The sequence below is a fragment of the Pistacia vera genome, unplaced genomic scaffold (assembly GCF_008641045.1).
Source record: "Pistacia vera cultivar Batoury unplaced genomic scaffold, PisVer_v2 Contig935, whole genome shotgun sequence".
Taxonomy (NCBI): domain Eukaryota; kingdom Viridiplantae; phylum Streptophyta; class Magnoliopsida; order Sapindales; family Anacardiaceae; genus Pistacia; species Pistacia vera.
Genome location: NW_022196818.1, coordinates 347,501 through 365,674, shown reverse-complemented (window position 1 = coordinate 365,674; position 18,174 = coordinate 347,501). Strand labels below are relative to the sequence as shown.

The window sequence follows — 18,174 nt, the reverse complement described above, 5'->3', positions numbered from 1 at the left end:
TTGAAGTTTGGCTAAGAATTTTTATTGCAAACTTTTGCAAATTCAGAGTACTATACCCAAATGATCTCCACCATTCATCTAATTGAAAATTAGACATAATAAATAATTAGACTTAAAAAACAAAAGAACTCATAAATTTTATAACTATTATGTACCAGGACGTGTGGTTTTGGTGGTTTCAAGAGCAAGCCCACAAGAAAATTTTTCCTCCCAATTTGAATATAATCTACTCTCTTCCATTAACATTGTTTTGTTCAAATTGAACGCACTTGCTTTACTATCAATAGTATCAAGGAAACCACTCATGACTTTTGGCTTGGCGCAAAAAGATGCTTCGTCATATTTAAAGGCAAGATTCAAATAATAAGCCTCAACATGGATATCACGGTGCAACATCCTATCCCAACATAGCTTAATGATTCATGTATAAGGCTTGTACAATCTCTTTTTATTCTTAAACAACTTCTTAATTGCATTTTTCACTCTGTACATGCCATCATACACATATCTTATTGCAGGCATGTGATATGAGTCAACAATCCGGAACAAGTGCATCAATGGACTCACAACTTTGGATATCTTACCCATATCATCTCAAAAATCGTTATCTAGAATTATGTCAATAACATGTTTGCCTTTATTCCTTTTTGCACATCGAGAATCGACAAATGACTTATCTATCACCATGGCTTGCAAGTCATGTTTGTGCTCATGAAGGCTTCTCATTGCAATGAAAGTTGTAGCAAAACGGGTTGTGCCCAGATGGACAATTTCTTTCCAACCCTGTTCAATTGATAAATAATAGGTGTTAGTCAATTATAAAAAATGCATATTATGTTATGACTTAACAAGAACATGAGCTAAAGGTATATTACTTGTCTTTTCCTCAACCAAGCTATCAAGAATGTATGATTATACACAAACTTCGTCACCTCAGAAGCACGTCTCGCAAGATAAACTATGTGATCAATCTTAGCTATGTCTTTTAACACCAAATTTATGCAATGTGCTACACAGGGTGACCAAGTAATACTCAGATATTTCTCAAACAACATTCTTCTAGCAGCTTTATAATTTGATCCATTGTCTGAGACAAAATGGACAATACTATTTGGTCCAATCCATAAAGATACCTCCTCAAACATCTTCAACAATGTCCCAGCATCCTTCACAACATCTGAAGCATCAACTGATTTCACAAAACAAACTCCCTTAGGACAATACACCATAAAATTGATCAATGACCTATGTGAATTATCAGTCCAACCAACAACCATTAAGGTACATCCAACATTTTCCCAAATCTTTCTGTAACTATCAACAAGAAGCTGCACTTCCTTCTTAGCATCTGTTAACAAATTGACACGCAAACCATGATAATTTGGGTGTTTATACCCAGGCCCAATTGTAGCTATAGTATCCACCAAAGGCTGAAGATAAATTGAACTTATAGCATTAATTAGGATGCAAGCATTGTAAAGAATCTTGCAAAAGCCATGTCTGCTCTCCATATCGCATCTTTTCCAGATAAACAACTCCTAATTGATGGTTGAGATCCACCAATTGTCCTTGGAGCAAAATAGTCACCAACCCCAATAGATTTTTTTTCTTTTTGATTTGTCTAGCATTGTATTTTATTTTTGACTGCCAAACCTACCTTCATTTATGTGAATTTCTGATGGACGAAACTCTTCGCTATCTTCATTCAACATATCTCCCTCAAATCCATGTACTGGAGCATCGTAGGGAGTATTATACTTGCTAGAATCAGCCTTCTCTTTATTCTTTATCCCAATATCTTTTAGTGATTCTCTCATCAAGTATTGAATATCGAAAGGAACTTTTAAACAAGCACCAACATCCCCCTTTGTTCCAACTAGATGTTGTTTCATTCTAAAAATACCTCCTCCTCTAGTTACTTTCCCACAGTGAAGACATTTTAATGTCTTCCTTCTATTTGGATCTACACCCTCAATAACATGTGCCCATGTTATATCAATCCTACCTCTACTAGATTGTGAAGAAGACTTAGAGCAAGATGTTGACATTGTCTATTTTTAATCTTTATCTACTTGTCACACAAGAAATAACAACAATTTAGTATGCCTTTCTTAATCCTATTAATATATATCTAATATTATTACCTTGGTAACTTGTAGGTGAGAGATGAACTTGAACATTTGCTGGATGATGACAATGACATGGCTGAAATTTTATTCCCTTAGTGCACCAAAAAATTCTAAACAAATTCCAGCCAACTTTACAGATAAAATATGATATCAATATATTTTAAACAACTAAGGCCTCTATGTTTTGTTGATTTAGCAGTTGTAGATGAAGACTTTTAGAATCATCAATTTCAGTGGCAAAGTGATATCATAGAGGTTAGAATCTAAGTTACCCGATATTACTACCTCATATTAGCATCAGCTAGAAAATTTTCAACAACTACTCCAATTTTTCGACTCTAAGTTCATTGATATTGGGTGAAAATGTCAACACCAGACCATGTTAGTAGTATAATAGCAACAATTGTTCAATTAAACTCAAAAGATATCCTCACAAGCATTTCATCAAACATGTTGTGTGAAATGCTTGTGACAAACCCCAAATATATTAAAATACAAAAGCTACAGAATTTTAACTTTCAATTAACACAACAAAGATTGAACATATAATGGATTGCTAGAAAATTAAAAATAAGGTGTCTTCAAATAGTATAAATACTCACAACATATACTTAAAGGCTTTAATTGTTGTATGAAATATTACAAGCAATAGATACATGGCGTGTTGTTGTAGGCACCCATAATTAAAACCCTAAAAAAATACATGTAATAGTGTGAGTAGGGATTGTTCTCACGAAGAGTGTCTAGTTGTATTTTATGTTATGTGAACAAGGCTGAGGAGGGTTTTAGTAAAACAGAAATAATCTTAGGAAAAACAAAAGCAATTCAAATCTAAATCAATCAAAATAACGAAACTTGGTCTCTGACAACATCCACCGTCAGAATCTTACAACTGATCATTGATGCAAAGGTAAATCAATTCTTACTTTGAATATTCACCGTTGGAACTATTTTCCTATCTCTCCTTAATTGTAATTAATTAGGAAACAAGAAATCTTAATTAATCATACCACTAAACAACCAAAGACAAGCGCTAAAGATTTAATCTAGTGGCAGCCTTAAGAATTAGAGAAATCGATGAAGCTAAACAACACAAACTCAAGCGGTTGTATTTAATTTAGTCAAGTGTCTTCTTAAGATTACTAATTCCTGATGCAGCAAATCATTAACCCTAATTGCTTCACAAGTTAGAGGAATCAAACAATTACGGATTTGATATCTAACTTAGCAGTAGATTGCAAAAATTAATAACCTAGTAGGCCTCCTAGCAATTAAATGAAACAATCATAAAATTGGGCATAGAAGAACATCCAATACTCAAACATGAATTGAACAATGAAATAAAACAGATTAGATCTCACAGTTTATTGATTCCGAGGCCTCCGTTTCCTTCGACCAAGTTACAAATTAGCCGCTCATGGCCATCACGAAAATTCCAAAGAGAAAAATTGCAAAGAGACGAAAAGAGAAGCATGGTCTGTGTGTCTCAAAACCTAATCTGATCTCCCTCTCTTCATATCCAATTCGAATTCAAATTCTACTAAATCTAAATCTCCTAAAAATATTCTAAAATCCCAAAATAACCTTATCCTAATTCTGAGTAATTGAAAATAAAATAAAATCTTAATACAAATTACGAAAGTTGTGTGTCCAGCTGTAACTTGCGTGCCACATGTCTTCAAATCTTCCAATAATTGGACTTGCATGACAAGGCAGAATGTTTCAGAACGTCGGCAGTGCAGGTGCGTCAACTTCAAGCCCGATTACAACCTTGATGCATTGAGTATCTCTCAAAACGCAAAACACAAACGTTGTAGATCTATTTCTCAGTGTTCCACACCATTTAGAATCATCTCAATCGGAGCTCGGATGAGAGAGTTATTCCTAGATTATCAAACGATGTCGAAACTATCCGAATTCACTTAATTAGTTCCGTTTTGTAATTAACGCCTCCATTTGCATCCTAAATCAAAATAGAATAATAATGAGTACATTTAGGCAGCAAATAAGTATAAAAGACTAGACATTAAGGGGGTTAAATATGACATTTTGCATTCTCATCAAATTCCCCCACACTTAGCTTTTGTGCGTCCTCGGGCAAACTAATTCAAACAAACACTACACTCAAGTCATATCCAGAACACCGTCATCTCAAGTCATATCAAGAACATCAGCATGATGCATAAGAAACAAAATTTAATCCATGCATATTCTTACCTAACTTAGGAAGTAGAAAAATAAAATAAAGCAGAGTTAATGACATTCATTTCTCTTCATCATTTTCCACAATTACTCTCAATCGGTCAATGCAAAAAAGGAAACTAATCACAACCAATTCATGTAGAACTCTCCTCTCAACTTTTCCTTAACTGTTTCTCTTTACTACTGCAAACTGGGTAGCAAACTAGGGATATTATTTATCATTATTTTTTTCTTCTTTTTTTTTTTTCTGTTTTGAAAAAGAATGAGTGCATTTTATGCTCCATCTCATTTCATGGTTGTGTTTATGAGCGAGTGCGTTTTACGCTCCATCTCGACTCACCACATACCTTTCTTTTCTTTTTCCTATTTGCTTAAACCCAAATTTGGGACTGGCTTAAGAGAAACAATTTTTTTTCTAAGGATTGTTATACACTCCTCAATCATGCTTCGTCACCAAGTTCACACTTCTCAAGATATATTGTTTCAAACTTCAAAGATTCAAATCTGATTAACTCTATTTTATGAAATATTGCTAACATCCTAAGTCACAGAATATGCTCAATAACAAAGTCAAGTCACTATTTCATGCATCATCACTAGACGTTCAAAGACATGAGTTAAAGCATAAACCTTCCTAAAAACAAAAACTATTTTTTTTTTTTTCAAACATGAATTGAAACACAACCTAAATCGCCTCCCCCACACTTAAAACTGACATTGTCCCCAATGTAAGATGAAATGCAAAGAAAAGGCAAAAATAACCAAAATTTAAAATGCGAGAATAAGAAAACAAACTCCCCTTGGGTTGCCTCCCAAGCAGCGCCTTTGTTTATTGTCGTTGGCTTGACTCAAGGCTGTCTTCTTCAATCTGAATAAGTCGGATCCTCAAGGTCCAATCCTGCCACATTTTCTTCTTGGAGACCTTCATAGAAAGTCTTAAGTCTATGGCCATTCACCTTGAACACTTTGGAAGTTGCTAAACTTTGAATTTCAACTGCACCATGAGGAAAAACATTAGTAACAACAAAAGGTCCAATCCAACGAGAACGCAACTTACCCGGAAACAAACGAAGTCGTGAATTGTATAGAAGGACTTTTTGACCAACTTTGAACTCCTTCCTAGAGATCATCCTGTCATGAAAAGCCTTCGTCTTTTCCTTGTAAATCCTTGCATTCTCATAGGCATCATTGCGAATTTCCTCTAACTCTTGTAGTTGCAACTTCCTGTGTTCTCCACTTTCATCCATCTTCATGTTAAAATTCTTGATTGCCTAATAAGCCCTGTGTTCTAACTCAATTGGAAGATGGCATGCTTTCCCAAACACCAAACAAAAAGGTGACATAACAATGGGCATCTTATATGCAGTCCTATATGCCCACAAGGCATCATCCAAACGCAAACTCCAGTTTTTTCTACTTGGATTGACCGTCTTCTCAATGATGGACTTGATCTCTTGATTTGACACTTCTGCTTGTCCACTAGTTTGTGGATGATAGGCAGTAGACACCTTGTGGGTCACATGATACTTTTTCAGCAAAGCCTTCACAGTTCGATTGCAAAAGTGAGTGCCTTGATCACTTATTGGAGCTCTTGGAATTCCAAACCTACAGAATATGATAGACTTGATAAAATCTACAGCAACTTTAGAATCATCAGTCCTAGTGGCTTTAGCTTCCACCCATTTCGAGACATAATCAATAGCAAGAAAAATATAAACATAACCAAAAGATACAAGGAACGGTCCCATGAAATCGATGCCCCAAACATCAAAAATTTTGCAAAATAGTATGGGGGTTTGTGGCATCTCATTCTTTTGGGATATATTACCTGCCCTTTGACAATTATCGCATGACTTGCAAAAAGAGTATGAATCTCGAATTAAAGATGGCCAATAAAAACCACATTCTAGCACTTTCCTTGTTGTCCTCTAAGCTCCAAAGTGACCTCCACATGCATAAGAATGACAAAAGCTGAGAATGGAAATAATTTCATTTTCATGAATGCACCTTATTATTGATCTGCACAATGCTTCCATAAGTAGGGGTCATCCCACACATAGCATTTGGCATCATTCTTCATCTTATCTCTTTCAGCCCTAGACAAACCAGGAGGAAAGATGTTAGAAACCAAATAATTTACAAGATTTGCATACCAAGGTAATGTCACACTCGTGGAGAACAATTGCTCGTCTTGTAAATGAAGTTCATCCTCCACATGAGCTAGACGCTCAAATGATCTGCGACACTATTTTCTGTCCCTCTTTTGTCTTTGATCTCCAAATATAATTCACTCAAGAGTAGTATCCACCTTATTAGTCTTGGTTTTACCTCTATCTTCATCATCAAATAACGCAAAGCTGCATGATCAGAAAAAACAATGATTTTAGTACCAAGCAAATAAGATCGAAACTTTTCTAAAGCAAAAACAATAGCTAAAAGTTCTTTCTCAGTGGTGGAATAATTTCTTTGGGCATCATTCAGAATCCTGGAAGCATAATAAATGGCATGAGATGCTTTTCCAATCCTTTGACCCAAAACAGTGCCTACTACATAATCACTTGCGTCGCACATTATCTCGAAAGGAACGTTCCAGTCAGGGGGCTGGATAATTGGGGTAGAAGTCAGTAGTTCCTTCAGCTTGTCAAACACCACTTTACATGCCTCATTGAGCTTAAAAACCACATCCTTTTGCATCAACTTACATAGGGGTAATGCTATTTTCGAGAAGTCCTTAATGAATCTTTGATAAAAACCTGCATATCTAAGAAAAGAACGAACTTCCCGCACACTAGTGGGGTAAGGTAAAGATTGAATAATGTCAAATTTGGCTTTATCTACCTCAACTCCCCTAGATGAAACAACATGACCCAAAACTAGACCTTGGTCAACCATAAAATGACATTTTTCAGAATTTAACACAAGGTTAGTTTCTATGCATCTTTGAAGAACAAGTGTAAGGTTATGCAAACAATTATCAAAAGAGTTTCCATAAACTGTGAAATCGTCCATAAAAACTTCTATGATATGCTCAACATAATCTGAAAATATACTAAACATACACCTCTGGAAAGTGGTTGGGGCGTTGCAAACGCCAAAGGGCATGCGGCGATATGTAAAAGTTCCGAATGGGCATGTAAAAGTCGTCTTCTCTTGATCCTCCGGAGCAATCGCAATCTGAAAATAACTTGAATAACCATCAAGGAAACAATAGTAAGAATGACCAGCTAACCTTTCAAGCATTTGATCAATAAAAGGTAAAGGAAAGTGGTCCTTGTGGGTTACAGCATTTAATTTTCTATAATCTATACAAACCCACCACCCATTTTGAACACGGGTAGGAACTAACTCATTATCTTGATTTTTCACAACAGTTATTCTGGTCTTCTTAGGAACCACTTGAACAGGGCTGGCCCAATTGCTATCTGAAATAGGATAAATCACTCCAACTTCAAGAAGTTTCAGAATCTCCTGCTTCACAACATCCATCATGGGTGGGTTCAATCTTCTTTGCGGTTGACAGAAAGGTTTTGCTCCTTCTTCAAGCAAGATACGATGCATGCATGTAGACGGGCTAATTCCTTTAATATTTGCAATTTTCCAACTAATAATCGTCTTATGCTCTTTAAGGACCTGCAGAAGCTTCTCTTCCTGAGATGCACTAAGTTTGCTGGAGATTATCACTGGTAACGTTCCTTTGTCTCTAAGGAACACGTACTTGAGGTAACTAGGGAGAGGTTTCAAATATGGAATGGGAGCCTACAAAACAGAAGGTAAAGCCCTCTCGTTAGAAATTGGTAATGCCATAGGAAACGTTACCTGACTGTTGTAACTTTGGAAAATCATTCAATGCTGCAACAGTTTCCTGCAAATCAGTACTCAAGGCAAACTCCTCATTCTCTTTCTCAAGATGATTACTAATGGCAACTTCCAATCCATCTTCTCCGTCAAGTTCAAAAACCTCATATGCTAAAGAATCAATCACATCAATAGAATAAGCATGATTATCATCATCATCATCATCAGGAGGATATTTCATGGCATCATAAATATTAAACTTGACAATTTCACCATCAAATTCCATGGTAAGTATGCCACTATGAACATCTATCTTAGTCTTGGATGTTTTTAAGAAAGGTCTTCCTAACAAAATAGGAGTAGTTTGATCACCTTTCTCCATATCAAGCACATAAAAATCAGTGGGGAAAACTAAGTCATTAACTTATACCAGAATATCATCAACTACACCCTCAAGATAGGCATTAGATCTATCAGCTAATTGAATTACAACACCAATTTTATTCAAAGGTCCAAGTTTCAAAGAAGCATATATGGAATATGGCATGACATTTATAGAAGCTCCTAAGTCTATCATGGCCTTCTCAAACCTAGTGTTACCTATTGTACAAGGGATAGTAAGCATACCTGGATCTTTGCACTTCGTTGGAAGTTTTCTCTGAATTACTGCAGAAACATTCTCTCCTACTCTCACCTTTTCACACCCCTTAAGTTTATGTTTCCTCTTAATAGTACACAACTCTTTCAAGAATTTAGCATAATGAGTACTTGTTTAATAGCATCTAAAAGTGGAATATTTACTTTGCATCTACGAAAAGTCTCATATATATCTCTGTTCTGCTCATCTTTTCTAGATTCTACCAAAGCTTGAGGAAAAGGTGGTACCGGTTTATAATTGGACAGAGGCGGAAACTTACTCTTAGGAACACCATCGTCGTTGGGAACGTTTCTGTCTACAATGACATCTTTCTCCTTCTCTTCCTTCAACGATGCAAGGGCTGCCTTCGTTGGAATCTCAACCTCTGTACCACTTCTCAAGACGATCACACTTGCATTTTCTCTTGGATTGTCCACCGTTTGAGAGGGTAATTTTCCCAAACTTTGCGCCTCCAGCTTACTGATTGCAGTTGCCATCTACCCTATTTGATTCTCCAAACTTTGAACACTGGCCCTCGTCTCCTGTTGAAATTGCAAAGTATTAGTAGCAAGAGACTTAACAATATCTTCTAAAGAATACCAAAATTAGCAGTTTGGTCCGATTGTTGTCTAAGGGGGTATGGCTGCTTATACTGCTAGTAATTTGGGTGGTTTTGAGGGTGGGACTGATTCACTTCTTGATTCCCATAGCCAAGATTTGGGGGATACCTCCATCCAGGGTTATATGTGCTCAAATAAGGATCATACTTCATTTGCAGTTGTCCAGGAAAACCACCTGCTGCATTCACTTTCTCAACAGGCTCCTCTTGAAGAGTTAGGCACATATCAGTCGGATGCCTTACTACCGAACAAATTCCACAAGCCTTCACTGTTTGCATGTTACCTACAGCCATTTGACGAACAAGAGAAGTTAGACTCGAGATTTGTTGTTCAAGGGAAGAAATATTTACCTCATTATCACGCCTAGATGGAAGGTCAAGCCTACTGCCAAATTGTTGAGAATTGGCAGCCATATTTGCAATCAAGTTTCTCACGGCCTCAAGAGTCTTATTCACCAAAGCTCCTCCACTTGCAACATCAATCATGCTCCTATCAGTGTATGTAAGGCCCTCATAGAAATACTAGATAAGTAGCTACTCACTAATATGATGATAGGGGCAGCTTGCACACAATTTCTTAAAACGTTCCCAGTATTCATGTAAGGACTCTTCATTGTGCTCCCTTACACCACAAATTTCTTTCCGAATGTTGGCCGCCCTCGAAGCTGGGAAATATTTCTCCAGAAATAATCTCTTCATCTTGTTCCATGTGGTTATAGTTTCAGAGGGTAAATAATAGAGCCAATCCTTAGCTCCATCCTTCAAAGAAAACGAAAAGGCTCTTAATTTAATTTGCTCCTCGGTTACCCCCCTAGGTTTCATACTCGTGCAAACCGCATGAAGCTCTTCTTGTGAGGATCTTCACCTGCAAGGCCATGAAAAGTGGGCAAAAGATGTATTAGTCTAGATTTCAATTCAAAAGTAGTAGCAGTATCTAAAACAGGAAATGTTATGCATAAAGGTGCTTGATTCAAATCAGGGGCAGCAAGCTCTTTCAAAGTTCGATTTCCAGCCATGACATCCTCCTTTCCTAAATCAGAATTGCTTTCCTCAGAATTTCTCCGAACTTCCTTCCTTAACCTGCGCAAAGTGCTCTCAATTTCTGGGTCGAATGTTAAATCACCAAAATGAGAGGACCTGGTCATAAGACACAGAATCTTATGAAAGGAATAAATGACAAATAATGAAAACCAACCAGAAAATAAAAAAAATGAAAAATAAAAAATAATTTTTTTTTTTATGTCTAGAAGCACAAAAACGCTAGCAAAACATTCGAATTTGGTCTCGAGAGGGTGGCGCTAGAAATTATTCTAGTCTTGTTCAGAATTTTGTTTTCTTCGAAACAGCTACTTGCACAGCTCCTAATTCAACCAAAATTTTCCTTAGGAATAGTACTGAACAGTATACTATTCATGAACGGTACTACTGAATTTTTCTGAAAAATTTTAAAAAAAATTTATAATAAAAACAGAATCTAACAGAATATAACCAAAAAAAAAAAAAATTCAACTAGAATCACTCCCCGGCAACGGCGCCAAAATCTGGCGTGCTGTCGTAGGCACCTAGAATTAAAACCCTAAAAAAATAGACGTAGTAGTGTGAGTATGGATCGTTCCCACGAAGAGTGTCTAGCCGTATTTTATGTTATGTGAACAAGGCTAAGGGGGGTTTTAGTAAAACAAAAATAATCTCAGGAAAAACAAAAGCAATTCAAATCTAAATCAATCAAAATAATGAAACTTGGTCTCCGTCAACATCCATCGTTGGAATCTTACAACTGATCATTGATGCAATGGTAAATCAATTCTTACTTTGAATATTCCCCGTTGGAACTATTTTCCTATCTCTCCTTAATTGTAATTAATTAAGAAACAAGTGATCTTAATTAATCTTACCACTAAACAACCCTAGACAAGCGCTAAAGATTTAATCTAGTGGCAGCCTTAAGAATTAGAGAAATCGAAAAAGCTAAACAACATAAACTCAAGCGGTTGTATTTAATTTAGTCGAGTGTTCTTCTTAACATTACTAATTCCTGACGCAGCAAATTATTAACCTAATTGGTTCACAAGTTAGAGGAATCAAACAATTACGGATTTGATATCTAACTTAGCAGTAGATTGCAAAAATTAATAACCTAGTAGGCCTCCTAGCAATTAAACGAAACAATCATAAAATTAGGCACAGAAGAACATCCAATACTCAAACATGAATTGAACAATGAAATAAAACGGATTATATCCCACAGTTTATTGATTCCGAGGCCTCTGTTTCCTTCGACCAAGTTACAAATTAGCCGCTCATGGCCATCACGAAAATTCCAAGAGAAAAATTGCAAAGAGCCGAAAAGGAAGCATGGTCTGTGTGTCTCAAAACCTAATATGATCTCCCTCTCTTCATATCCAATTCGAATTCAAATTCTACTAAATCTAAATCTCCTAAAAATATTCTAAAATCCCAAAATAACCTTATCCTAATTCTGAGTAATTGAAAATAAAATAAAATCTTAATACAAAATAGGAAAGTTTTGTGTCCAGCTGTAACTTGCATGCCACATGTCTTCAAATCTTCCAATAATTGGACTTGCATGACAAGGCAGAATGTTCTAGAACGTCGGTAGTGCAGGTGTGTCAACTTCAAGCCCGATTACAACCTTGATGCAGTGAGTATCTCTCCAAACTCAAAACATGAAAGTTGTAGATATATTTCTCAGTGCTCCACAGAATTTCGAATCATCTCAATCAGAGCTTGGATGAGAGAGTTATGCCCAGATTATGAAACAATGTCGAAACTGTCCAAATTCACTTAATTAGTTCCGTTTTGCAATTAACGCCTCCATTTGCATCCTAAATCAAAATAGAATAATATGAGTACATATAGGCAGCAAATAAGTATAAAAGACTAGACATTAAGGGGGTTAAATATGACATTTTGCATTCTCATCAATGCACACATCATTAATGTCATTGTTGGTAATGCATGTTCATATACACACAATCATATCAATTAAACAATCAACCAAATCAAATTATGACTACCTCTTGTATTTACATCCAAATTTCTTTCACATCAAGCAGTTAATTCATCATTTTTGTTCTTCTTCTTTCTCTACATAGAAGTTGTCGCCCGTGAATGGTGTGTTTTTTACCTGGATCGTTGATGAGGAGGAATGGAGTTGTCGTCATCATCGTCATCTAGGAATGGAGCTATCATCATTGTTGTCGATTTCCAGCAAGGAATGGAGCATAGTCGTCGATTTTCGACGAGAGAGGAAGGCGTCGTCGTCGATTTTAGAGAGTTGAGTTGCTATTGATTTCAGCAAGGAATGGTTGCGATTTCAGACTTCAGAGAGTGGAGTTCATTGAGATTGAGTGGTGATTTGAGTGGAATTTCAGATTTTCAGCATGGTTTTAATTTTTTTTTTAGAGGATTTTGCGTAGAGAAACTGAGAAATTAGAGAAAGTGAGAAACTAGAAAGAGTTAGGGATTTTTTCCCCTTTTCAGACATTGGACCGGTTTATCAGGCGGTTTGGTTGGACCGACAATTCACACTATTTTCCCAGTTCATTGGCAGTTCATAGCGGGTTATTGAGTAATGCCGATTTTTATATTGATTCGAACAGGACATGTGATCGGGTCCCGGTCCGGTCCGGTCCGGTTTTTAAAACCATGATAATTATCTATATTAACTTTCATTTTGCACAACTACGAATATTTTCAATCAATTGAGTTCGTGTAGTAACTGTGACGATTCAAACACAAGATCTCTGGGTAATCCATCAAGATGGTTAAAGTCTTGTCATCTGGCCACAAGCCTTGTGGTTATATTTTCATTTTTGAAAGCATGCTATGCCAAGAAAAGATGGAGAACCCAACATGTCATGGGTCCCAAATTATATACATATATTCATTCATGGCCACAAACATCTCTAGCTCTTTTAAATTTCTCATCCACTTGCTAATTAAAATAATAATATGTAATACCCAAGATGTCAAAGGTATGTTCCTAACTCAAAATAGTCCTTTAAATGTTTATTTTATGTTAAAAAGCATAAAATCTAACTAAGGGCAAAATAGTCAATTCATTTGGAACGGTATGAATCAATTATCCATAGAAAGGCTTGGGGGCAAAATGGTTATTTTGCCTATGGATAAGCATTGAAAAAGTCAAGGATGAGTAGGCTTCATTGCATTTAATGGCATTAATTAAGTAATAATTATGTCTAGTGTGAAATGACCAAAATGCCCTTATATGAAGAATTAAGGACTTATGAGTTATACAATTAAAATAATTGGGCCAATTGCATAATTTTGGAAAATAAATGAAATATTTTCCTATAAATGAGATGAAATTCGTTCAAGCCAAAGGAGAGAGCCTTTCTTCAACATTTCTTCCATTTTCTCTCAAATCTTCCATGAAACAAGCTTTCTTTCTCTAGGTTTTCAAGGAGTTTTGCATAATTTTTCAAGGAGAACAAGATAGGAGCCTTGGATCTTCAATTTGAAGGGTTTAAGGTAAGGATTAAAAACTTTAGTTTTGATGTAATTTGAAGATTTGAGGTAGATGTTGAGGTATAATGTTATATATGTAGGATTAAGGTGTAAAAGAAGTCAAAGGCAAAGGATTTGTTGGAGGAAGTCTTTAAAAAGGTAAGGAAGAACCTCCCATGACTTTAGGGTTTATGCTAGGGTTTGTAGATTTTTATGAAACCTTAAATTAAGGCTTTAAGGCATAGAATTAGTTGATGGCAAGTGTAGTTGAACTCATTTATTCTACTTATTGCCTTGAATTCATTATACATGAAGTTATTGCTCTTTATGTTTTATGAGTTGTTATGTTTGATTGAAGAAAATGAAGTGTGGATACTGATTGTGGCAAAAATTGTAGTATTGGAGGCCACATGGTGTTGAATGGTTGCTATTAGAAGTGTTGATGTGTTGTTTGCATTAGCTTACAATGTTATAGCAATAATGGATGATTATGGGAATGAGATTTTACACTTCCTTTAAGATGTTAAAGCCTATTAAGGGGAGGTTTATTTGATCCATAAGTTAACCTATTGGTTAATGTCAATAGGAATTGATGTGGCATAGTTAATATGAAAATTCGGATTTAGTGGGCTTAGGGGTTTTGGTAACCCTGCTTCTGTATTTCGACCATAACTTGAGTTATAAAAATCGAAATGAGATGATTCTTGAAGCATTAGAAAGCTAAGACACAGACCTATAACTTTTATGTTTATGCCAAGAGCCAATTCGTTTGAGAAATGGATGGAAAATGGCCTGAAGTATAAACTGGTTATTAAAGTTTAAGATTTAACATGATCAATTCTTATGATTATGAATTGATTATTAATGTATTATTGTAAGTATGCCATGTACTAATGTTTACCCATTAGTTAGATGATCTTTGAAAGATATACATGGTCATGATGTCAATGCATGATTAATGTTATGAAATGGCATGAAGATGCAATGTAATACATGTTTTAAGATGATGTATGTGAGCAAGAGGTAATGTAAATGGATTGATAATCCATAGATGAATTAAAAGTATTAAGCTCACCAAAATATGTATTTACATGCCATAAGATGTTAGAGATGCAAATAGACATGATAGAGATGCATATAGACACGATGGAAAACGCGTAAGCATATCCTCGTATACCGGTTGAGGAAAGATGAATATATGCTTTAGATGCTAAATAACGCGTAAGCACGCCTCCCGATGATATGAGCTCTAGATGAAATTTGAGGCTAGATGATATGAAGTGCTTAAGATGCTAAGAAAGGTCCGATCGGCTAGACGTTAAATGTTTCATATGCATTTAGTTGCATTACATGAGTTATGATGTTATTTACATCATGAGATGATTTATACTCATGTTAGATGATTTTAGATGTTATGTCATGACATGTGATATGTGTGTACTATGTTTACATACTTATTTGTATGTGTACACATTGATGTTTACCTAGCCATGAGATAAAATGATGAAAAGCATATGAATTAGTAATAAAAGGGGAAGTATCCCTAGATGTAAAAGATAAGTGATGTGTTAACAGATATGTTTAAATAAAGATCAAATAGTACATTTAGAATGAAACGGATCATTCCTTACTGAGCGATTAGCGCTCACCCTTTCATTGTTGATTGCTTTGCAGGTAGACTAGAAGCGAGGGATGCTAGAGACAGCGGGACTACACGTGAGGGGAGATGATTTATTGTCATCTCGATGTTTTTATCTTGATGTAAATAATGTAAATGATAAATATTTGTGAAATACCTTTGGAAGCTTCCACCCTATAAATATGTTTTGATTGTGTAATTTCTTAAAGTTTGTAAATTATAAGTTTGGATCCTGCGTGACATTTTATATGCATGTTTTGGATATTATTATTATTATCCTTATACAGATTTTTTCTAAATACAACTCGTTCTCCAGACATGTATCCTCGGGATTCTCATTGAGGGATATTCAGAGGATACCTGACTGGAGGGGAGTTTTACATAATAACAATAGCAACAACAACAGCAATAATAATAATAAATTAAGATATAATAGATTTATAATTCAAGAAAATTATGCTGCAAATCAAGAATGTTTTGCTTTAGAAACTCATGTTTTTATACAATTTTTAAAAACAAATTATGTAATGGAAAAACCTTTTAGTTATATAATTATTGTGCTTGTTTTCTTTTGCTACTAAAATTGACTTCTCAGTCTTTATCAATTAGATAGTGTTAGAGGATTTCAATTACATTTTGTAAGGAATTTCTAATAAAGAAATTAGAAGTATATTTGAAAAGGTACTTCGACGATCAGATTAGAATTGTAAATATTCGATAACGGATTTTTGTTGTAAAATTATCTATAATCCAACTATTTATAACGTAATAATAATAGTAAAGATAAAAAATTGTATCACATTTTCAAGTCCAAAAATTAAGTTGATAATCCGTGGTATATTCATAATAAAAGGTCAATGGTATGTCGTAATTGTTTCCTTAATCTTCATAATTTGATGAATATAAACTAAAAGTTGTTGCAAATTGAATTGGATTAATTAGCCTAAGTGCTTAATGTTAAAGCACTTTCAACAAAAGTGTTACTATCAAATGTCATTGTCGTTTCATTTAAAATGAGGTCATCCTTAATTTTACTAGTCATTTTCAATTGAGGTTAAAGTAATTAAGTATGTTGATGCGAGTTTTTGCACTGACTAGAATATCGATGCGAAATTCCACACCAACCAAAGGTGCTCGATTAACCTCAGAAGGAACCAAGTAGGATGGTTGCATGATTCCAAAGAATTTGCAAAGGCGACTTGATCCACGCATGGTGGTGATTAGCTTTGCAGTATGCCTTTCGAAAAACGGTATGAGGACCAAACGTTCTTAAAGTGGTTGAGCCGGAGAACAAGTAAGGGCCTACGTCCACTAATATATATAGCTAATTAAAAATAATAATAATAATAATAAGTTAAGATATAATAGATTTATTGTTAGAGTAGGTGCCCTAGAGCCAATCAATTATTGTAGAATTGACTCTTTGTAATCATGTTCATTGATTAATAAAAGACATTTTATTCTATATCATGTAAATCATTATTGTATGTATTGATATATGTCCTTAGAATGGTAGAACTGTGACGAGGGTATCAAGTGTTTCAAATCTCGATAGTGAGAACCCTATGAGCACATATGGTGGCCATTCTAAAAACATCCATAGCCTAAGTATTATTCTGAAGTAAGGGCACAGATAATACGGCAAGGCTATCATAGTGTTGAATGACCCTGTCGAAAGACAATGACTGATCTCACTTGTCAAGGTTGTTTGGTGACAACCTGGTGCAACACATAGGTGCTTGCTATAGGCAAGTTCATTTGATTGACCCACCAGAGGATTCCATATAGATGGTAACCCTAGGGTCTATGGAACAAATCCTCTAATGAATGGTGGTGCGTGTGACCCTTAGACTTGAGATCACCGGAGCGTCTTGTGCACCGATTGGTGTAGTTTGACACTAGCCTAATGCAGTTCTATTCAGAGCTATCAATACGGTAGTGATTGCCTATATCAAAGAGTGTATCAAGACTATGGTGGATCGATAGAGGATTCATCACTCCCGGGTACGGGGGAAGTTATCTCATGGCGCAATTCAGTAAATGACAATGACACTAAAACTGTGGCCATAGTGGGATTGAGTTGTTGCTCTATCTAGTTTATAATTCCGGTCATTAGTCTAGTAACTGAATACATACATATCAAGAGTAACTGAGGTTGACACTATTTCTATGCCTCGGTCTCGTTGAGATAACATATGATAAAAGGATTGGAATGTACGGTAACCATATTGTTGACAGGTAGCTGCTTCGCTGAATCCGAATCTATCGGGTGGGCATGATGCCTTGCTAGGGGCCAACTTGGTCTGTGTATAATGAGAGAATTAATTGGTGTTAATCGCGATACTACACACTACTGGTATAATGAGGAGCCTACATGTCACACACATAGAAGATAATTTAAGAACCAGTTTATAAGAAGGGCATTTTTGTCTTATTATGCAAAAGGGTATTTTGGTAATCTCATAGTGCAATTAAATTTGCTAAGGTTGTATCCTTTATTTAATTTGATATTAAAATTAAATAAGTGAGATTATATTTAAATATGTGTTCACATATATTTTAATGAATTATCGTTATTGTTAAATGTTAATATATTATATATTATATTATATTATATATATATATATATAATTTAATTGAAATAATGATAATTAAAATTAAA

At 35.2% G+C, this 18,174-nt stretch overlaps 2 protein-coding genes across 2 annotated transcripts in view; both read right to left on the bottom strand.

Moving 5' to 3' along the window:
• Positions 1-5,194: 5,194 nt before the first annotated feature.
• On the bottom strand, positions 5,195-5,578 carry LOC116120455. The gene has a single exon (XM_031406402.1). The coding sequence runs from the start codon at positions 5,576-5,578 to the stop codon at positions 5,195-5,197; it is 384 nt and encodes a 127-aa protein (XP_031262262.1).
• Positions 5,579-5,602: 24 nt separating this feature from the next.
• Positions 5,603-18,174, bottom strand: part of LOC116120454 — a gene marked incomplete at its 5' end in the record, with an annotated part of 70,302 nt that continues 57,730 nt past the window's right edge. Inside the window, 3 exon segments of the mRNA XM_031406401.1 lie at positions 5,603-5,936; positions 6,232-6,302; positions 6,660-7,528. Coding sequence (XP_031262261.1) covers positions 5,603-5,936; positions 6,232-6,302; positions 6,660-7,528 — 1,274 coding nt within the window.